Raw genomic sequence first — 23,876 nt, forward strand, 5'->3', positions numbered from 1 at the left:
CCACTAGATCTTGGTGGATAAAATTAGCAGCCGCTCCAGAGTCAAGATAGGCGGAGGAAGGATGTGATGCCTGTCCGGTGACGATGGCCACAGGTATCGATAATTTGAAAGAGGTTTTAACGTTTGGAGACGTTCCACCTAGAGTTGCCTCTCCAACCAACCCTAGGTACTGGAGTTTCCCGGTTTCTGTGGGCATTGGCGCACAAAATGACCCTTGAGGGCGCAATACATACAAAGTCCAGAGGAGCGTTTGCGCTGCTTCTCCTGTTCAGATAACCGGACTCTGTCTACCTGCATGGGTTCCTCAGGTAGCGCACTAGGAGTGGGCAATAGTGGTCTCTGGGCAGAGGGTGCTGGTCTGTGGGGCCGGCTCTCCTGACGAACCTCTTGAGAGCGCTCCCGGATTCTTATATCAACCCGGGTGGCTAACAGGATGAGGGCATCCAAGGTAGGAGGAAGGTCGCGGGCTGCCAGTTCGTCCTTGATGTGAGAGGACAGTCCCTGCCAGAAGGTCGCCACCAGTGCCTCATTGTTCCATGCCAGCTCAGCTGCTAGGGTACGGAAGGAGATCGCATACTCCCCTACTGTGGAGCCTTCTTGCTTGAGGGCCAGCAGAGTGGCTGCGGCAGAGGATGTTCGACCCGGCTCCTCGAACACGGCACAAAAGGACTGCAGGAACAAGGCTAGGTCCGAGGATACAGGTCCTTGTTGCTCCAAGATTGGGTTCGCCCATGCGAGGGCCTTGCCAGCGAGGAGGGAGATAATGAACGCTACTTTGGCCTCCTCGGAGGGGAAGAGATGAGGCCGTAGCCTAAAATGCACCGTGCATTGATTGAGAAATCCTCTGCATGCTCTGGGGTCACCGTCGTGGAAGAGGCAGAGGAACTGAGGATCCGGAACAAACAGGGGGAGCAACAGGCAGTGGCACGGCAACAGCCTCAGGAGGAAGAACCGGGGGTGGAACCGCGAGTAGATCCAGGCGGACCAGAATAGAATTCACCGCCTCAAGGAGTTGATCCTGACGTGTGCGTAGGTCATGCATCTCTGTCTGAATCTTCTGTACTGGGGTCTTGGGCTGGCCAGCGGGTTCCATGGCCTGAGCGTACTGTCACGGACACTGGGTTTGTGGACCCACTAGGCCGCTCCGCCGTAGCGGGGAGGCAGCTGACCAGGTCACAGTCTATGTGAAAGTAAAATGGCAGACAGTAATGCTTAGGTACCTGAAATAGTCCGGGCGGTGGCTGTGGCTTCAGCACGGATGGAAGCAGGTGCGGCAAGTGGCGCCAGACGTGGTGGGCAGTATCCGATGAGCGGTAGATACTTGACGTGGCAGATGGCACTTGACGTGGCAGATGGCACTTGACGTGGCAGAAGACACTTGACGTGGCAGATGGCACTTGACGTGGCAGAAGACACTTGACGTGGCAGATGGCACTTGATGTGGCAGAAGACACTTGACATGGCAGATGGCACTTGACGTGGCAGAAGACACTTGAACGCGGGTAGGCACAGGAACAATACGGAATACAGGAACGGTAACAGGGCACGGGTAACAGCTGGAACGGGAGACACTAAGGGACCATTTGCGAGACAGACTGGGAAAGACTAACAACGCTCAGGCAAGGATTAGAAGGCCAGGGGCCTTCTTATAGGCCAGGAAATCGTGGCAGTTGATAATGATGATTTCCTAATTGCGCGCGCTGGCCCTTTAAGACCGGGCACGAGCGTGCACGCGCACCCTACGGGACCCAGCCGGACAGAGCGGAAGTGAGCGCTGGCATCTCCTAGGAGGGAGACGGAGGCCAGCGCTCACAGATCCATGGCTGCGGGCGTCGGGAGGTGAGTAAACCCGACGGCCCGCGGCCATGGGCGCTACAATCCTGGACATGGCCATGCGGTACATCGGGGTGTGGTATAAGATGTCTGTGCTCCAGTATGTCCTAATGGATGGCTTTTTCAGAAGCCGCATGTTCAAGAGCAGTCCCCAGAACTTACCCAACTCTGCTGCGTCTACAAGAGTCAACCTGTGGGATTGGGCATAAAATGATATGGGGTTCATATACTGTTGGGCATATAAATTTGTCTGGGATACCATAAGCTCTATAAACTCATCAGTGAAAAAGAACTTGAAAAAGTCCATCTCACTGAGCCCTGCCATGTTAAATTTTATCCCTGGGCTGCCCGTATGCTCAGGGATTTGGGGTTCATAATTGTCTGCTGCGGGCGTCCAAATAAGGTCAGTTTGCTCGGGGGTATCAATTGTTCCGGGGTCACTTCTCTCAGGGGTTTCAACTATGCTGGTAGTCCTGGGGCTTCTCCTCGGGGGTCCCTCCTCTTCATCACTGTATGAGGTCGACAAATAAAACAGAGTCTCACCATCCGACGAGTCTGTGTCGGAGGCAAGAAATTAATATGCCTCTTCGGCAGTAAATGTCCATTGTGACATGTTTGTTGTGCTTAGACACGTACAAAATGTATTTGGTATACAGCAAAAAAAATTCCCTAACTGGGAGCAATAGGCTGCTACCTAAACTAGCACAAAAGCGTGATTTTTTTTTTGTGTTTTTTTTGTTTTTAGAGAACACATGGACTTCCCTAACGCTAAACCTAACTACGGCGACGATTCCCTGACACTAAACTTATCTAGATTATTCAGAGCTTCCCTGACACTAAACCTAACTAGATTATGCCGAACTTCCCTGATGCTAAACCTAACTACGGTGACGGGTGCCTGACGCTAAACCTAACTAGATTTTATGTGAACTTCCCTGACGCTAAACCTAACTACGGTGATGGATCCCTAACGCTAAACCTAACTACAGTGACGTATTCCTGACGCTAAGTTCCCTGACGCTATACCAAACGACGCTTTTTGACGGTTCCCTGACACTAACTAACCCTAATACCAGTTAAATTGTCAAAATTGTCGAAACTATTTTTTTTTGTTTTTTATATATTTTTTTGTTTTATATATTTTATATATAAAAAATGAAAAAAAAATCTGCGAGGACCAAGAAATTTGGTCCTGAAAGCTGAGAAGTGGTCAGTGATAGGAGATCAGTGACCAAAAACGGGGGGGGGGGGGGGGACACAAAGAGGAAGGGAACAGAAGTGGGTAGTGGATGGGGGAGGTGGGAAGCAAAAAAAAGTGCTTTTTGTAACTTTTTTTAACTTTCTTCACTTCTTTTCTCTGCTCACAACCGCTCTGAACGCCTCGCTAACTCCAGCAGAGACGTTCAGGGCGGTTGCAGCAGGAACTGATGTCAGAGAAAGGAAATGAAGACAGCGATCACCGCTATTGGTCAGTTAGTCACTGACTAGCCAATAGCGGCGATCGCCGAGGCGGGACCATCGCGACTGGTCCCGGCACATTGAGCTGTGATAGCCTGCTGTCGGAAACAGCAGCTATCACAGCTCATGAACGCACCCGGCGCGAGCGGCGCTGTGTTGAATGCAGGATGTACTATTAGGTCATGGAGCGCGAACGATGCAGTTACCATGACCTAATAGTACGTCCAGGAGCTGGAAGGGGTTAAAGACAACCCATGAGCCCAGAAATGTTATTACTCATATAGATGTAATGGTCAGTATTTTGATTCTACTGCTGTTAGCAGAGACTGACCAGTACATCTATATGAGTGACAACGTTTCTGGGCTCATGGGTGGTTTTGTTTTTAGAATATAGGCTACGTGCCTTTAATAAAGTTTATTTTCCTTATTAGGAATTATGTGAATAGAACAATTTAATACCTTCTGTTAGTAGTGCGGAAAATAGGGTTAGTTGCCTTATAGGCAAATTGTGTTTTGTCCACACAATCCTGTATCTGAGCTCTACAGGCAGTTCTTTACTTCTCATGACTTGGTTTTTGCTCTGATATATATTGTCAGCTGTGAGAACTTATATAGACAGGGGTGTGTCTTTCCAAATCATGTTCAACCAAATGAGTTTACCACAGGTGGACTCCAATCAAGGTGTAGAAACATTTCAAAGGTGATCTAGAGAAATGGGTGACCCTCAGAGCTAAATTTCAAGTGTCATAGCAAAGGGTCTGAATACTTATGTCCAATCAAAATTTTTAATAAATTTGCAAATATTGCTAAAATTTGATTTTCACTCTGTCATTATTGGTTATTGAGTGCAGAATGATGTGGAAACTCTTGTTTTTTTGTTGTTCTTTTAGAACAAGGCCTCAACATAACAAAATGTGAAAAAAGTGAAAGGGTCTGAAGACTTTCCGAATGCACTGTATACTTTTAGATTAACAAATTGTTTGAAAAGTTCATGTCCATTTCGGTATTGTGAAAGACAGACCCTTATTTCGAATATTTAAAGGGAACCTGTCACCAGCATTTCACCTGTTGAACTCTAGTCACCCCTCACTGGCCGCTGCTGTCAAAAGTTCATTGCCGTTATCCCCTCTCCTAAACTCCTCCTCAGACCGTAAATAACGGTCTGCAAACATTTTGCGCCTTTTATGGTATTAATCCAGCAGTCTCATTTGTTCCTCTTCTTATGCCCGCCCAACGACGAAAACTGGCCCTCCGTGAATGCCACAATCTTGTCTGAGACAGCGCGCATGCGCCCGTCATGTATGTTCCAACACCCTTCCCTGCTTTGTCCAGGGCTCACATCTATAACCTGCACATGCACCGCTATGGTGTGTGCATGCACCAGAACAGGACATCGATGTACAAGCGCAGGATTTCCTGCGTGCTGAGGGAGGAGCTGTCAATCAAAAGTAAGGTTAACTCGGAAAGGCTTGAGGAATGAAGATATGACTATTTTCGAACAAAGATATGATTCTTTTATGCTCATTAGCATACGGTGCAGGAACACTACAAAACGAAATGCTAAAGGTACAGAGCCTACTTAGAAGATAATTATAGGTTACATAAAAATGATTTTTCACCCACTTCCACCAGGTATTGCTGGTTTATTAGGTGAAATGCTGGTGACAGGTTCCCTTTAAGGATTCTATCATGACAGGATATGTTCCACAGGACTGCCACATAGCAAATGTTGTGCCAATATTCATATAGGGAGCCCGGAAACTATGGGTCTGTAAGTTTAACCTCCATTGTGGGTAAAAAAATTTAAGGTTTTCTAAGAGATGCTATCCTGGAGTATCTAAATGAAAATAGACATAACGCAGCATCAGTGTAAAGGATTTGCTGACACCGCTTCTGTGTCAACGCCCGTGGTTAATCAGCCTGTATCTGTTCCTGGGTCTGCTAGAGTGACTCGATCTGCTACCACTCAGGCTGGTAGGCTGAGGAGTAGGAGAACCTATCACAGCCTGGCCAGACGGTTCTAGCTCCCGCACGTGGTCTATTTATACCTTCATTTGCTGCTTGTCCTTTGCCTGTGACTCTCTTGTTTCCTGGCTCTGCTGTTCCTGCTATTACCATTGACCTCTGCTTCATATTGACCTTGGCTTGTATGACTATTCTCCTGCTCTGCTTTTGCTACCGTGTACTCTCCTGGTTTGACTCGGCTCGTTCACTACTCTGTTGCTCACGGTGTTGCCGTGGGCAACTGCCCCACTTCCCTTTGCTTCTGTGTACCCTTGTCTTGTATTGTCTGTCGTGCACATATTGAGCATAGGGACCGTCGCCCAGTTGTACGCCGTCGCCTAGGACGGGCCGTGCAAGTAGGCAGGGACTGAGTGGCGGGTAAATTAGGGCTCACCTGTCCGTCTCCCTACCCCGTCATTACAATCAGCATGGGTTTATGAGGGATCTGTCCTGTCAAATCAATCTGACTAGCTTCTATGAGGAGGTAAGTGCTAGACTGGACCTGGGTAAGGCTGTGGATGTGATGTATCTAGCAAAAGTGTTTGATAATGTGCCGCATAAAAGGTTGGTACATAAAATTAAAATGCTGGGACTGGGGAAAAATATGTGTAATTGTGTTAACAACTGGCTCAGTGATAGAAAACAGAGGGTGGTTATTATTGGCACATTTTAAGATTGGGTCGCAGATACCAGTGGGGTTCCACAGGGGTCAGTATTGGGCCCTCTTCTTTTTAATATGCTTATTAATGACTTTGTATAGGGTTTACAGAGTATAATTTCAGTATTTGCAGATGATACTAAACTCTGTAAAGTAATCAACACAGAAGAGGATAATGTAATACTACAGAGGGATTTAAGGAAGCTAGAAGCATGGGCAGAGAAATGGCAAATAAAGTTAAATGTGGATAAATGTAAGGTTATGCACTTGGGCCCAGGAAACAAATTCTATAATTATGCATTAAATAGTAAAGCACTGGGTAAAACTACTGCTGAAAAAGATGTGCAGGTATTTATGGACAGTAAACGTAACTTTAGCAACCAGTCCCAGGCAGCTGCTGCCAAGGCAAATAAATCATGGGATGCATCAAAAGAGGCATAGATGCTCATGACAAGAACATAGTTTTGCCTTTATACAAATTCATGCTCCATCTCACAATAAGTTCTAACAGACTTTTCCTCATAGGCCTTAAAAGAGGGGACATAAAGAGAAGAGTACTGTCATGGCCGGGTCCAAGGCCGCATTCCTCCCGACTCTTACCTACCTGTCCCAGGCATCTCCTCTGTCCAGGCCAATGCTGCGATTCCGGGCCGCCTGGCCGGCAGTTGTTTTCGCTGCTGCTCTTCTCCAGGTCCCCCGCCAAGTACTAGTGCTAGACCCTTCCTGCCTTAAAGGGCCAACAAGCACCAAAGCACCCAGCTTTCACAGTGTACATAAGTTACCTTCCCCTATGCTATGGGCCAGAGTAATTAGGTTCAATACTCTAGCTTGCTAATTGTACTTGTCTGTTTGTTCCATTGGATTATCTGTTGCCAACCCTGCTTGAACTTTACCTGTCTGCCACCTGCCCTGACCGTTTCTCTGTTTGCTGCGATGACTGTCTGTCACTTGCCCTGACCTTTGCTAGTACAGACGCTGCACCTAGTTTTCTGTCATTTATATTCCGCCTGTCTACGTCAGCTGTTGCCAACGGTGACCAAGTCCACATCTCCTCACGGAGGTTAAAGGGTGAAAACCTAACAATCCCTTAGACTCCACTGCCCAGTTTAGCCCCATGCCAAATCTGTTGGCAAAACAGAGGGTCCACACAATCCTGTTGGCCCCGTGACAGTGACCAATCTCTACTGGCCCCATAACAAATGCTAGAACACTGAAACTGTACCATAGTGGCTCTGGATTAGATCCTTCACTAATGACCTGTTCACATCAGCATTGGGTTCCGTTTAGGGTTTCCGTTCCACCTTTCCATCAGAGAAACAGATGAACGGAAAGGCGAACCGAAATTATAGCTTCCGTTTGCATTACCATTGATTTCAATGGTAATGCTTCCGTTTCAGTTGGTTTCCGTTTTTTTTTTTACGGAAACAATAGCTTAGTCGACTATGATATTGTTTCCATAAAAAAAAAACTGAAACTTTATAGACAATAAACAAATGGAAACCAACTGAAACGAATGGTAATGGTAATGCAAACGGAAGCTATAGTTTCCGTTCGGCTTTCTGTTCATCTATTAGGGTGTCGGGCTTCCGTTCATGGATTCCGTTAGGCCTTTCCGTCAGATGAACCGATGAACGGAAAGCCAAACGGAAACCAAAGCTTCCGTTTGCATTACCATTGATTTCAATGGTAATGCCTCCGTTGGAATTGGTTTGTTTGCATTCTGTAAGGTCTCCGTTTCTTTAGAGGAAACAATAGCATACTTGACTACACTTTTATTTATGCAAAAAACTCAAACCTTACGGAACGGAAACAAATGGAAACCAACTCCAACGGGTATATACTATATACTAGTCCTTCTCTATGAATTAGAATATCATCAAAAAGTTCATTTATTTCAGTAATTAAATTCAAAAAGTGAAACTCATATATTATATACATTCATTACACACAGAGTGATCTATTTCCAGCATTTTTTTCTTCTAATGTTGATGATTATGGCTAACAGTTATTGAAAACCAAAAATGTAGTGTATCAGAAAATTAGAATATTATATAAGCCCAATTTCAAAAATGATTTTTAATACCGAAATGTAGGCCTACTGAAAAGTATGTACAGTATATGCACTCAATACTTGGTCGGGGCTCCTTTTGCATGAATTACTGCATCAATGCTGCGTGGCATGGAGGCGATTAGCCTGTGTCACTGCTGAGGTGTTATGGAAGCCCAGGTTGCTTTGATAGCGGCCTTCAGCTCGTCTGCATTGTTGGGTCTGGTGTCTCTCATCTTCCTCTTGACAATACCCCATAGATTCTCTAAGGGGTTTAGGTCAGGTGAGTTTGCTGGCCAATCAAGCACAGTGATACTGTGGTTATTAAAACAGGTATTGGTACTTTTGGCAGTGTGGGCAGGTGCCAAGTCCTGCTGGAAAATAAAATCAGCTTGTCCATAAAGCTTGTCAGCAGAGGGAAGCATGAAGTGCTCTAAAATGTCCTGCTAGACGGCTGCGCTGACTCTGAACTTTATATAACACAGTGGACCAACACCAGCAGATGACATGGCCCCCCAAACCATCACTGACTGTGGAAACTTCACACTGGACCGCAAGCAACTTGGATTGACGCCTCTCCACTCTTCCTCCAGACTATGGGACCTTGATTTCCCAATGAAATGCAAAATTGACTTTCATCTGAAAACAGGACTTTGGACCACTGAGCCACAGAACAGTCCTTTTTCTCCATAGCACAGGTAAGACGCTTCTGACGTTGTCTTTGGGTCATGAGTGGCTTGACACAAGGAATGTGACAGTCGTAGCCCATGTCCTGGATACATCTATGTGTGGTGGCTCTTAAAGCACTGACTCCAGCCGCAGTCCACTCCTTGTGAATCTCCCCCAGATTCTTGAATGGCCTTTTCTTGTCAATCCCTTCAAGGCTGCGGTTATCTCCGTTGCTTGTGCACATTTTTCTACCACACTTTTTCCTTCCTCTCAACTTTCCATTAATATGCTTGGATACAGCACTCTGTGAACAGCAGCTTCTTTAGCAATGTCCTTGTCACGTTGCGTTCGTGGACCCACAGGGCCGTACCACCTTGGCGGTATGGCAGCGTGCCAACAGGATGCAGGTCAGAGTCTATAGTCCTATAGGATACCTGTGGCAGCTCGGACAGTAGCAAGGCAGGCTTGGCTGGGACTAGAAAGCAGGTAGACGTCAGGCGTGGAGTAGCAGGACAGGCATAGAATACAGCACAGCACGGCACCAGCACAGCACAAGATTTCACGGGATACAGGAACACACTAGGAGACCATAGCATAGACAGACAAACTTTCAGTACAACAACAACGCTCAGGCATAGAAGCAAGTGAACCCCTCTTATAGTCCAGGGAGTAATGGACTGATTGTTCATAAAGTCCCGTGCGAGTGCTGCCCCTTTAAGAGCGGGCACGATCCGGCTGAGGTGAGTGGAAGTGAGCGCTGGCGTCTCCTGAGGAGGAGACTGGGGCCAGCGCTCGCCGGCTCGTGGCTGCGGCTGTCACGGGGGAGAGTGGAACTGACGGCCCGCAGCCACGGACATGACAGTCCTTTTGTGGTTTTAATCTCCTCGTGGAGGGTGTCAATGACTGTCTTCTGGACAACTGTCAAGTCAGCATTCTTCCCCATGATTGTGTAGCCTACTGAACCAGACTGTTTAACAATTTAAAGGCTTAGGAAACATTTGCAGGTGTTTTGTGTTGATTAGCTGATTAGAGTGTGACACCATGAGTCTACAATCTTCAACTTTTACCCAATATTCTAATTTTCTGAGAGACTAATTTTTGGGTTTTCATTAACTGTTAGCCATAATCATCAACATTAAAAGAAAAAAATGCTGGAAATAGATAACTCTTTGTATAATGAATCTATATAATATATGAGTTTCACTTTCAGAATTGAATTACTGAAATAAATAAACTTTTTGATGATATTCGAATTCATTGAGAAGGACTAATATATATTGTACATTGTCTGGAATAGCTTACTTGCAGTGTGCATAAACAATCATATGTACATCCCACGATGCATTTAGTGGTACCCAGAATCTCCTCTTGTAAAGCATGTACCATATTACAGAAGCAGTTCTACTATAAAACCTCTTTAAACCTGGATCACATGGCCTGGATGATCGGATTGATTGAATAGAATAGACCCATAGACAATGACCTTATAACGGTTCTCACTGGTTTGTTCATGGATCCTCAGTATCGTCTGGAAGATGGTGCTTGGAACCCAGGCAACGCTTGGCACAGCGGGTAGAGGCGGTCGGATGGATAGGGAGAAGTAAGGACAGGCAGCAGACGTCGTAACGGGTATGGCAGCAATAGGTCAAGGCAGGCGGCAGGCGTCGTAACGGGTAATCCAGACAAAAGGCAGAAGGGACGGAAACAGGGAACCAGAGCACAGGGACAGTCACGGGGAACTAGGTTGAACAAACATGGATGCAAGGAAGGAGGAACCTAAATAGGAAGTCTTAGGAATTAAGGCGCGCGCTGGCCATTTAAGACAGGACGTGTCAGCGCCCTCCAGTGACTGCAGCCACACATCGAGGATGATGGCCGCGGAGGGATGTAAGGGATGCACTTACCTGACGCCGTCCAGGGCCAGCAGAGCGTCCGGATCGTTTTAAGTGGAGCTCGGGATGAGCAGCTGGTAATGGAGGACGCCGGAACCGGAGCAGAGGCCGTGGGAACGGCGCGGCAGCCGTTACAGACCTTAAGGTTCAGCCCTGAGGCAGTATCTTAATTGGGTTTTCCCACAAAACACATGTATCTCGTATTCACAGGATAGATGAAGAGAACAGTGGACCAAAAGTCCCTTGAAGTGCTCCATGAGAATTGAGCGCTGGTGCACATGCTCGGCCAGCGCTCCATTCATTTCTATGGGACTTCCGGGACAACTGTCTCTGGCAGCTCCATAGAAATGAATCTAGCGCTGATTGAGCATGCGAACCAGCGCTCAATTCCCATGGAGCACTTTGGGGGACTTCTGGTCCACTGTTCTCTCCCAGCGGTCGGACCCCCAGCTATCACACATGTATCCTCTATTCTGTGGAAAGGGGATAAAAAAAAAACAGCCTTCAAGGTTCAGCTCTGAGGCAGTATCTGCAAATTCAGCAAAGAGACAGTGAGGGCAGCTATTCTTTTGAATGGGCAGCATGCAATACTACATTTCCCTTGCAGCTGCCGAAATATATGGCTGGACAAGACCTCTCCCGGCGATAATTTCTGGTTGGCAGGATTTCCAGTAGCTTGACCGCCAGCGATTAGTTGATTGCCAGTGTGGCTATTTTGAGATAAGGTAATATATAAGGCCATTTATTTTAAAGGAAAATCGAGAAAAACAATATACTTTTTTTTTTATCAGTGTCACAAGTGTTTGGATTTATATGCCCAACACATGCAGCTTCTGTGGTCCGGTTATCATATGACATTTCTGATTTCTGTCCAGTTCAATGGACATTGTGTGGACCCAAATCACCATTTACAGCAATACGCATAACCGCCCCTAAGAGAGCCAGTTAGGAAGTGAACACAATGCCCCTATGACAAAACAATTGCACTACAAAAATTCTGCGTGTTGCCGCAGTTTAAGGGGATGTTCACACGACAGCGTCCGTAACGGCTGAAATTACGGGGATGTTTCTGCCTGAAAACACCCCCGTAATTTCAGCCGTAACGGAATGCAGGCGCTTGAACGCCGCGTCCATTCCGGACGTAATTGGCGCTGCTATTCATTGAAGTCAATGAATAACGGCTCCAATTACGGCCAAAGAAGTGACAGGTCACTTCTTTGACGCGGGCGTCTATTTACGCGCCGTCATTTGACAGCGGCGCGTAAATATACGCCTCGTGTGAACAGACAAACGTCTGCCCATTGCTTTCAATGGGCAGATGTTTGTCAACGCTATTTTCGGACGTAATTCGGGGCAAAAACGCCCGAATTACGTCCGTAATTAGTGCGTGTGAACATACCCTTAACCTTACCTTTTCTCTGCAATTATTATATCAGCCTTTGAGTAGCTTACATCCAGGTGAACTTCCTCATGCAGTAGAAAGCGGTGGTTGACATATGTGAATTGGAAGCAAAAAAACGATTTTCTCATTAGGTTTATTTAATTACAAGATTGATTACACGCCTTCCTTTTGGGTTGCGGATCAGGTCATTTGAGGAAGACTAGGTCTACAACTTGCTTTGCATTGCTCTTTATAAAAGTGTTTACTGCAACACTCCTGGTGCTGTGAGCATGCTGGTTTAATTATACACAGTTTACAAACGTACAGCGGAAAATATATATATATATATATATATATATATATATATATATATATATGTGTATGATGCCTAATACAATAACAACTGATATCACATATAATATTCGGAATAAAAATGTTTTATTAGGATTTTCATAAATGTACTCAACATGTAACCTTAGAGCATTTCACTTGTCGCAACCTTCCACAGTAGGAAGCGGATAGGTATATATTCTTAGTCTGAATAAGAAAAGTGATCACAAACAGATGGATATATTTATGTCAAGGGTTTTGTGAGCATATGATGACATTATAAAATGGGTACTGGAATGAATGGGATGCTGCAGGATTTGAGGTCTTTAATCTACGACAAATGTTTTAGCATTTACAAGTGAATCATCACTACAGGCAATATGGAACCAACCAGTGCAATGCAGGATTGTGCGCCAGCTTTCATGCCCTCCATAGACCAAAGCAAGGAATAACATAACTTTGCACCTTGTGTTTTTAACTAATTATATAAAACATATTTCCATTTGGCTGTTCAATTGCTTCAAACACCCTGATTTCTTTCGTAGAACACATTTGATATGCATTTGACTAACATTACCATATAAACTATTAAAAAGTGATTTGAAGATAATGAGCAATTTTTAATGTTTGTGTATTAATGCCCTTGTCCAGCAAGCTAATGTGGGCAGCTTCCCATTGAAAGTCAGCTGGATAACACAACCAAGTTACCAATATACAGTATAAATGGCCACATAGACTTGCCAAAATATTTATGTTCCCTTTATCTGTATACCCAAAGCTTACGGAGAAACTTCTCCCTAGCCATGTCGTGCACACATATATCTATTAGTAAAGATGACTAAGAACACAAACAAAATTCATTTTAATTTGTCGCTTTAAACCCTTCGCTCTCTGTTGTTGAGCCAACGCCTCAGCCCCTCTTTCTATCGCATTTGGGTTCAATGTATATAACTGTATATATAACTTCATTAGTTGCCTAAAATACCAGTTACCTGTGGTTATTATTAGAGTTGATGTCATGGTCCTCCGAATATACAGCAGGGTTGTCAGGAAGGGGTTTAAGTTCCTGGTTGCTTCTCTTATTCATAAAATATCTATACTATCAATCCCATCCAACATATACAATCTATAGATAGTCTGCTGACATCGAATCAGGGAAACCCTTCAGATAGAACTGAACAATCTTATATTTTCCCATATAAGCCACCTTCCTAGCATATTTTTTATTTAATTTTTTTATGTTTGGGATATGCTATTTGAGCAGAATATTTTTAACAGCATTAGGGTGAATGTACACACAGAAAACTCTGCGGCCAGATGTTAGCTGGTAGTCAGTGGGGAAATATAGAATGCACTGAAAACATAACTTTTTTTTAGGTTGTGTTTTGTCTCTTTTTTTCTTGCTTTTTTTTGGCTCAGTTTTTAAATCTCTGCATCACATGATCTTTGAATCACATGATTAGCAATGTGAAAAAAAAACACCTAAAAAAAAGGCAGGTAGTAAAGCAAACGAATAGCAAAAATTGGTACCAAAAATGACAGAAAAACGCATGCAGCATTTTTTTTTGGGATGCTTTTTTTATGGGAACTAAAATTGTATTTGATGTCTTTACCATCAGCCTTTATTGTCAGGGGAGGCTTTGGGCAGCCGCACAACTTCCCTGTAAGTGCTGTATTGCAAGTTGCACTTTTATGACGTGACATTTAATGCCTGGTCTTGCCAATACCTCCAGAGCCGGAGCAAATCTTTGCAACAACTCTGCAATCTGTCTTATCTAGTGGGGTCACAAGCGATAAATACTTGGAGGGGAAAAAAACAGAATGGATACATTTAAATTAAAGTTATATGTCATGCACGGCAGTCACTGTGGCTCAGTAATACGGAGCAGTAGGTATTCTGTGTACCAATATATGGTGCCTAGAGGAGAATGCTGTAATATGGATCTTTTTTTTATTTTTATGGATTTATATGGTCTGAAATTGGAGGCATATGGCTAAGGGTGCCCTATTACAGTGATGTGCATGAGCCCTTAGGATCACTAAAAATAATCTGTTTTAAAATTTACCTTTTCGTGTATATTATGTAAAGTGCATTTAAATGGTCCTCAAAAAATGTGTGGTTAAGTATGGGTTGTCATAGAGAGATGGCTGCTGCCCTCTCCATTTAAGTCTATGGGAGCTATAGCTGAGCAAGCAAGTCACACATAGACTTTTTATTATTTTCATACAAAAAGAATCATTTGTGGATGATGTTTCATCTTTCCTTTTATAGAATGGTGCAGAATTTCAGATAACATTTCTGAATACTTTCCATTTCAGACATATATATGGCACATTTACAGCTGGCAAATATATTGGTAAGACAGATGTTTGTATGTTTTCAATTTTGTGAGGTCAAGCCATTCTAAGCCAATAAAAGAGTCAGGTTATATCTGTTACATGAATGTATTTTTTGTATTTCACCACAAACCATTTAGTTATACTATTCAACCAAATTAGCCATTGCTCCGTAATGGATCTTTGTTTTTGAGCATGCTGATAAAAATAGTAAAACAGTGTGCAATGTGGGGGAGATTTAATAACCAAAATGCCTAAGAATTATGTCCCAAATGGTACTTAAAAATTGAGTACATGGTGTGCGCCAAATTTATCTGTTACACACACTTTTTAAACCTACCTGCACAGGTTTGAAAAGCATTAAGAAAAAGGGGTGTGGCTAAGAGAAGTAATAAAATGCTTCAAATTTATTAACCCGTTCCTGCAAATGGACATATCATTATGTTTTAATTGCGGTGTTCTTACAGAAGCTGTGCCCATGCGTTGTGATTGCAGGTGCCTATGAGTTTATATGGCAGCCAGGGGCCTGACAAAGGCTCCCAGCTCTGTCAGAGGCTTTTGTTTATTAGTCTGCTTGTCAGTGTCAGGGTATGTTCACACGCTGAGTCAAAAACGTCTGCAAATACGGAGCTTGCGTTTTTCGCGGCGTATTTTACAGCCATTTTTGGAGCTGTTTTTCAATGGAGTCAATAAAAATGGCTCCAAAAACGTCCCAAGAAATGACCTGCACTTCTTTTTACGCGGCGTCTTTTTACGCGCCGTATTTTGAAAAGGAGGCGTAAAATTACGCCTCGTGGGAACAGAACACAGTAAATCTCATTGCAAGCAGTGGGCAAATGTTTGGAGGCGTAATGGTGCTGTTTTTTCTGGCGTAATTCGAGGCATAAACAGCACATCTGAAAACACATCGTGTGAACATACCCTCATACTGACAGGCAATAATGCTTTGGAATAATAAGGGCAGGTTCAGACGTGGTGGAATTGCTGTGGAATTCCGCTGCGGACAGTCCGCAGTGGAATTCTCCAGCGGCCGTTTTTTACAGTTGTTTCAATACATTTTGAGGCAAGTTAGTTCAGACGTTGCGGAAAACTCAGCTGCGGACCATAGGCTGCGGTACGGAATTTTCCCTCCGCAGCATGCACTGTCTGTTGCGGAGAAGAAGTGGAATTACACTGCGTATTTCAGCCTTTGCAATGCAAAAACTGAAATCTGTGGCAAGTCCGTTGTCTTTTCTGCAACGTCTGAATTACCTGTCAAATATGCAAATGTTGGTGCGGATTCGTTGCGTAAATACAAAAAAAGTGAGATTAAGTTTAATAAAAGATTAATAAAATAAAAAATGTCCCCCCCAAAAAACGTTAAAAATATATTTTTCATCAAAAACATGTTTATTTCTTTAAAAATAGTTTCAAAAAAATACATATATGGTACCGATGCAATTCTACAACCCGTAGAAATAAAGATAACATGTTATTTAGGCCACAGAATTTTTACGCTGCAAATGTTGGTGCAGATTCGGGGCAATTACCCAACGAATTTGCAGCAACATTTGCATATTTGAGAGGTAATTCAGACGTTGCAGATATCACAGCGGACTTGCCACAGATTTCAGTTTTTGCATTGCAAAGGCTGAAATTCGCAGTGAAATTCCGCTGCTTCTCCGCAACATAATGATCATGCTGCGGAGGGAAAATTCTGCACCGCAGCCTAAATTCTGCACAGTTATTTTCTGCAACGTCTGAACTAAGTTTCCTAAAAATATATAGAAAGAAATGTAAAAAAACGGCTGCTGCAGAATTCCACCGCGGACTGTCCGAAGCAGTCTGAACATGGCCTTAAACCGCATCACATATGGCATGAAAAAAAAATCTGTTTTTTGCCATTCCCCCTTTATTTATTTTTTATAAAAGTCAAACAATAATTTCGATGTAGCATAAAATGAAGAAAAAAAAAACCTTACAGTCCGTCCCACAAAAAACAAGCCCTCATACTTATATGGCTATGTCGACGGAAAATGTAAAAAAGTTATGCGTCTTGGCAATACGGCGACAATTTTTGTATTTTTTCCATAAAATATACTTTTATTCTGCAATGGTACTAAAGCATTAAAAAAATATATATACATTTGGTTTTGCCGTAATCGTACGACCTATAGAATAAAGTTAACGTATCATTTATACCAAACAATACATAGCGTAAAAAAATAAAGCAACGCAAGACACAATAGCGGAATTGCATTTTTTTTTCATTCCCCACCCATTTATTTTTTTTACTGGCGCTTATGCATGGCAGCCATGAGGTGGCATAAAGGAGAGAAAAGTTGCACCAGATTATAATGCCACATATATCATTTTGATAAATTTGGCACAATTTACACCCTCTCATATATTGTTTATGTGACAGTAATGATCAATCTCCCTGTTTTGTGGAGCTTCTATGGTGCTGTGCTTCATGGGTAAGTTTTGTAGATAGGAATAGGAACTGTCATCAAGCGATATTGAATTGATTTGTCTAGGGTTCCTACCTGGATGTGGACAATCTAAAATCTAAATCCAATCCGTGTTGTGATTATCACATTGCACATCTGTAAGAAGAATATAGCATTTATTATTTTCAGTCTGCATAACTTACTATATAATACAGTACAAATATGGTATTCTTTTGCCTATAGCAGCCAAGAGACTATTAATCTAGTCAGTTGTTGATTTAGACCTTTGGTTCAGAACCTGTGGTACATGTACGCTAGAGGATACATGCCATATCTCTAGGGGGTACTCACACTGCCCTTCTGATGTTCTTTTACTAGGTGAACGTGTGTGGTTATAGCCTTGTGGGTACTTTGATGTCATTTTATTTTAGTGGGGGGTATTTAGCTGAATAAGGCTATTGTTTTAGTTAGTGTGCTATGTTTTTGTTAACGGATAGTACACTGACCCTTTCATTTCTATGGCCGAATGCACACTACCATGTTTTTCATGGATATGTGTGGGGGCCGCAAAATTCAGAGTAGGTCCTATCCCTGTTTGCGGCTCCATCTCGCCCATTCAAGTCAAACATATGGAAAATGCGGAACGGATGCAGAGGACGCACTGATGACACACGGACCGCAAAAAACGGACAAAGGATCCGTTGGTTACAGGACACAAACTACGAACGTCCGTTTGCATGTAGCCTAATGCTGAGAAGCACTGATCTAGATCTGTGTTTTTCTACGTGGGATACTAGAAAGGGACAGACGTTTCTCAGAAGGCAGCTGCATAGACCTGTCACATTTACAGAAGAGACGGAAAACGGATTTCAACCTGCTGAAAGATGCTTGGCAGAGAAGTCTACGCATCTCAACCAGAATATACTGCTAGGCAAGAATAGGATGCTTTAACAGCCCCTACATTATGCTTCTTTGAGGGACAAATGGGAGTATGGGTTTCCCTGGAGTGGAAAAATTGAAGGGTTGTAAGGTTTTGAATAGCTGATTTATACAGAGGATCACATTGGTCGCCTGTATTTCTAAAACAAAAAAATATACTGACTGATAAAGTGTTTCCATTATTAAGCATTTGTCATTTTTTTTCCAACAAATTATGTTAAATAAATGTATTTGTCAACACTGTCATTTTATTAAGAGAATGGTCTTCAGCTGACATGACAAAGAATATTTTTTTTCACCATCTATATAAATGTTATAGGGACTATATAAAACAGTTGCTTTAAAATAATTATTAAAAATAGATGAGGTTAAAAAAAAAGATAAAACAACTTAAAAATTCAGAAAAATAATTTATGATTTAACATATCTTATAGGTATATAGAAAATATAATTAATATTATTTAGTGTTAAGTAACACTAATTTGGCACAAAGTAAAACGGAACACAATTAAAGCGGAAAAAAATACTAGTATCAATTTTGTTGAATTTTTATTTGCGCTTTTTTTATCCTTATGTTTTTTGGATTCAATTTTTTCATTGCTAAAAATTGTATGCAGTGCATAATTGTTTTTGCTGCTGGAAACTCCCCGTCCATTAGCTGTGGTAGGGGAGCTGCAGTGGTTTATGGCTGATTTTTGTGCAAAATCATCACAGTGGAAAACAAAGCATTGCAAATAGCCCATTGTAATTACAGGTCTATGCTATTCCTTGCTTCGAACGGGGTTTCTTACAGTCCTCCACTGCTCAGAGCCGCTCTGGAGGCTGCTCTCCATTATTTGCTAAACATGCCATAAAACAGCACTTAAAAAGGGGGTTGCCTGAAAGCAGACAAGCCTTTAACATGCTACTTTTTTTTCGTTTCTTTTGAGTTATACATTAGGATAAAAGATACTGCATATATGTATTTACATTTCTAATATACAATTACTGTCTCATTACTGTACTTGTCTTCATCTAAGATCATGCATTATTCAGTATTCATGTTTCATATAAAGTCAAGTTGAGTAAATCCTGATCAAAATCTCAGAAGCTCTTTTAAATTCTAATTTATTTCCACATTTTACAGATCTCACTTGTTTATTTTGCTACTATGTAGAAACCCATCAATTGCTTCAGTCAATATGTTCAAGTTTAAATGGTCCCCTATCTGGACATGCATCTCTGTGACTATTAGATGTGGGCACTTGTCTCCTGTATCTGTCACACTCATCCCTGGTTCTAGATATCTAGATCATTCCTCTATTTAATAATATCTGGTACCTTTTTTATTGAACAAGTTGCCTTCATTATTGCCCCCGAGGAGACATATAATTGGTTCCTTTCTTTGTCTAAACACATATCCTTGGTTTCCACCTCTGTGATAAAGGATTTCCTTTTTCCACAGATACTTGGTACATAACTGTAGATGTCTCTGTTTTCAGTCTCTATAGACACATGTAATTGTAGACCTTGGTTCCTGACTCTAGACACATATTGCTGGTTCTTCATATATGTAGCCCTAGTTCTTGGTTCTTCATACACATATGCCTGATTCTTGTCTCTGTACTTGATTCTCACTGCTGTTTACAATAATTATTTGCATATATCTCTGTAAATATGTATAACCAGTCTCTGCTTCGTTTGACATATATTGACAATTTTTAAGAATATTTAAGACCACCCCTGTCTATAGGCCATATGGATATCATGGAGGGGGTACCCACTGTAAGAGCAGCTCCCGTTCTGGCAGACTTGAATGGCTGCCATGCAATACTACACATTTCCTCTGAAGGGGCAAGTGCAAGGGAAATATCAAAAACAGAAAAGGGTTCCCCTGGCATAATCGACTGTTTGCCAGGGGTGCCGGAAGCCACAGCGGCTGCAATATGAAAGGAGTTTTTCTTTGATAAGACAAACCCTTTAATCTTTAGCTCTCTTTTCCTTGGACACGTGCTCTTGTTGGCCAATGTTCCAGAACAGTCCTGTAGTTTTACTTGAATTTTTTGTTATAGTGTACGGGTTCATAGACTTTCTCTTGAGCCTGTACAACGCTCCAAGGAAAGCCTGTACAACACTCCTGCTGCTTCGTTTTAGCGTTTGGTGATGGTCTCAGTGCTCGGACCCTCACTGATCAAAACTTTTGACATGTCACTATGACATGTCAAAAGTATTTTAAAAGTTTAGTTACCCTTTAACTGTTTCTTTACCTCCAGCATGAAATTACCCTATACCCATCTGATATGATCTATACATGTGAAACAGAAAACAACAGATCTGTAAAAAAGCTTGTCCTACTTCATATCTGGTCATTTCTTGTGCTTTTAGAATTAGGTTTTGTATGGTAAAATATTGTGCTATTTTTTTTCTTAGATACTGAACTGGCAGAAGCTCAGTGCATTTGACTTTTACTACTGGACTACTACAATGTGTTTCTCCAAACAGTTTCGAACACCTTGTGTAGTTAAATAGACAGACACTGTAGTAAAACCTGCCAGCTTGTTTTCTACATAGCATCAATTTGCTTCTTGTTTAACCATGTAAAATGTAGCCTTTAGAGCTCACTCTTGGTATAATCATAGGTTCTGTGCTATGCTGTTTATTTGGATAGGACTGTACATTGTGCTTGAGAACTCATCTATATGGGACTAAGATATATGTTTTTTGCCGTAAATCCAATCGAATTCTCCTACCTCTTGTGCCTGTAACCCTTGTGTTCTGTTTTAGCTTAATATTACACATAGACAATGAAGATTATACATACGTTGCTAAACTTCTACATCATGGAAATGTTAAGGTTACAACAGATGTATTGTATATATAATTATGGTGATTGATAACATAGTACTTGACAAACCCTTTCTATAGTATACTTTCAGAATAATATCTTTATCAATAAATATGTAATGTTCATTTGCTACTATTCGGTTCTTTTTCAGGATATACATTAGGGCATATGATTTATACATTGTTTATCAATAACACAGACTATTTAGGTCTGTTTGCTTTTATTACATAATCCTGATATCCTGCACTACAGAGTATAAATACTCTTACTATCTGACTTTTAGGTCGCAACCCATATTGGAGGCTCATGCCACGCAGTCTCCTGTGTGTGTAATGGGCTGCTGGTCTGACAATAGAGGAAACCAGCTATTTTATGTAGATTGCTTTCCAATGAGTATAGTCAACAAGATGCTGAATGTTATTATGTATAAAAATACTTTCAATGAAATTCCACACAAAATACATAACAATAATGTCTTAAAGGCATTTCCTCTCTTACAGAGAGTAGTAAGCCATACTTCTATATGTTCTTTTCTCTTTTTGGAATGGGGTGTTTTATTTAGAACCTGTATGAAGTAATAAGTGACAAAGTGTTACCCTGTCTGGTTTCTATTTAAGATTTTGACTGTGCGCGTGCGTGTGTATGCGCGCGTGCACGCGTGGGTGTAGATTTGTGATCAAGTCCATACCTCCAAACTTATATAAGAACTAATAAGCAGCTGAACCCCCAGAGATATAATCTGTAAAGCCAATGTATTATTTTCTTTAAATGCAAGTAAACGGTATAATCTTTCAGTTGGACGATCAATAGATTCATGCAGATTTATTTTCTATGTCAAGTCTCTGAAGTTGCATTTTTCTTGTTTTGGGCCTTCTTTGTCATCACAGTACTACGTAGATAAGGTCAAAGGTGACTGTACTTTCTGGCGTTGTTTGTGCTCGCCAAAATATCTCTTTCTAATGTTCTTTTGGACCAGGACACATATCTGATACTTTATTTAAGCACCACCTGTTTGGAACTGAGTGAATCATACATCTGTATATGTTATCATAAGGCTAACAGCCATGAACTTGTATACCATTGTGTTATATATGCAAGGTGAAGCAGAACATTTTTTTTTTCCGTTCCAATGTTTTTTGTTAAAAAAATAAAATAGAAAAGGGAGAAAGGGGTATTGTTCTGTCAGATTTTGCATTCTCCAAAAATAAAATGAATGATATTTGGATGTAAAGCAAAACCTTTAGTTGCTGCACAAAGAATATGCGAGGCAGTTTCTGTATGCCTGGGCAGTCACAGTGTTAAAATGCAGCAAGGGACGTGATTTCCTCTCTTCAAAGCAACAACAAAAGAGAAAACTGGTATGACTGTGCATATACATGAATGAAATGGATGCACCAGCATTTTGATTGCTTACATGATACTGCACTTCCCCTTAATTTTGTCTGCCCGCTTCTGCTTGCTGGACCTTTTGCCGTCAATATTTAGACTCATGTTCCTCCTTTTCTCCAGATTTAGAAGCTCTTGGAAAAGTTCCTTCACATTGTAATTCATCTTGGCTGAGGTCTCCATAAAGGCACATTTCCATTCTTTGGCCAACGCCTCCACTTCTTTTGTATCCACTTCACGTTGCGTCTCATCACACTTGTTTCCCACCAGCATTACTGGTATACTCTCTATACTTCCTTTAATCTGCAGGATCTGTTGGTAGATAGGCTTCAGCTCCTCAATAGACTGTTTGCTGGTGACTGAGAAGACCAGGATGAAGGCGTGACCCTTGGAAATAGAGAGTCGCTGCATGGCTGGAAACTGGTGACTTCCAGTTGTATCCGTGATTTGTAAGGTGCAAACACTTTTGTCACAGCTGATGACCTGTCGATATGTATCCTCTATGGTGGGAATGTACGTGTCTCGAAATGTTCCTTTTACAAAACGTAGAACCAATGAGCTCTTCCCAACACCTCCTGCCCCAAACACAACTACTCGATAATCGTTACTTTGCTCTGGCATTTTAACAGCTGGTTGAGTCCTAGAATAAGAGACAAGAATACACAATCACATGTATTGCTTTAGAAGAACATATTATAGGCTTGAAAAATAATCAGATAAACAATAAAATATTCAGATAAAATCCCATACTAAATATCTACTGAACTAGTTTAGGTAATATTATCACAGTCAAATATATACAAAATATATATAAGGACTAAACAAAATCAGTGACCCGTTCTGCAGAACTACTGCAGTAAGTGGTACTGGGGAGCGGACCCCCACAGTTTGCACGTTGATGGCCCATCCTAAAGCTGGCCATAACCTAGATATTTTATACCTTAACAATGGCCTATTAAAAAAACAAAACACTAAAACTGTAGCTAGAAAACTCCTAGGAATGGACACCCCCAAACGTGGTGTGCACAACAGTAACACAGTGTTTTTAGTTCTTAGTTTTTTATTGGTAGGTGATTTAAATGGCCACTCTGGTTTACAGTAATAATTTTTTTATCGGTAGGTGATTTAAAGGGCCCCTCTGGTTCACTGTAAAAATGTGACTATTGATGCAGAATGTATACCTGATGCATTCCTGTTAAATGTTGCTGCTGCGGTTAATCCCATTCCCAGTCCCCTCTTCAAGTTAAATGACCATCAGATTCTGTCAAACCGACCCATCTATCAGTAACTTCAATCGAAACACAATGCACCTGCACCAATTTCCTGGATGTCCACAAGCGCAGATGAAAGTGTGACTGGACACAATAATTTGCGCTTGCGCTGGTCCTGGACCACCAGGAGACAGGAATAGACAGTGTGTTTCAGTTGAAGTTGCTGATGGACAGGTCGCGTCACGTGACCCTCCATCTCTGGGCAATTTTCAGGATGGAATTAGTAGTACTGTTTGGGTATGTTCACACGCTAGCTGTCATTTACGGCTGAAATGACAGCCTGTTTTCAGAAGAAAACAGCTGCGTTGTTTCAGCCGTAAATGCTCCTGCTCGTAATATACGAGGCGTCTGTGACGTTCGTATATCTTGAGCTGCTCTTCATTGAGTTCAATGAAGAACGGCTCAAATTACGTGGCAA

The 23,876-nt window shown here is 42.0% G+C and overlaps 1 protein-coding gene across 1 annotated transcript in view; it reads right to left on the bottom strand.

The window, feature by feature from the left end:
- Positions 1–12,358: 12,358 nt before the first annotated feature.
- The window catches only part of DIRAS1 (DIRAS family GTPase 1), a 34,874-nt gene continuing 23,356 nt past the window's right edge, over positions 12,359–23,876 (bottom strand). The window contains exon 2 of the mRNA XM_075825282.1: positions 12,359–22,827. Within this exon, the coding sequence (XP_075681397.1) occupies positions 22,212–22,808 (597 nt within the window). The 5' untranslated portion in view covers positions 22,809–22,827 and the 3' untranslated portion in view covers positions 12,359–22,211. The remainder of the gene's footprint in view (positions 22,828–23,876) is intronic.

The sequence above is a fragment of the Rhinoderma darwinii genome, chromosome 1 (assembly GCF_050947455.1).
Source record: "Rhinoderma darwinii isolate aRhiDar2 chromosome 1, aRhiDar2.hap1, whole genome shotgun sequence".
In the NCBI taxonomy this organism is placed as follows: domain Eukaryota; kingdom Metazoa; phylum Chordata; class Amphibia; order Anura; family Rhinodermatidae; genus Rhinoderma; species Rhinoderma darwinii.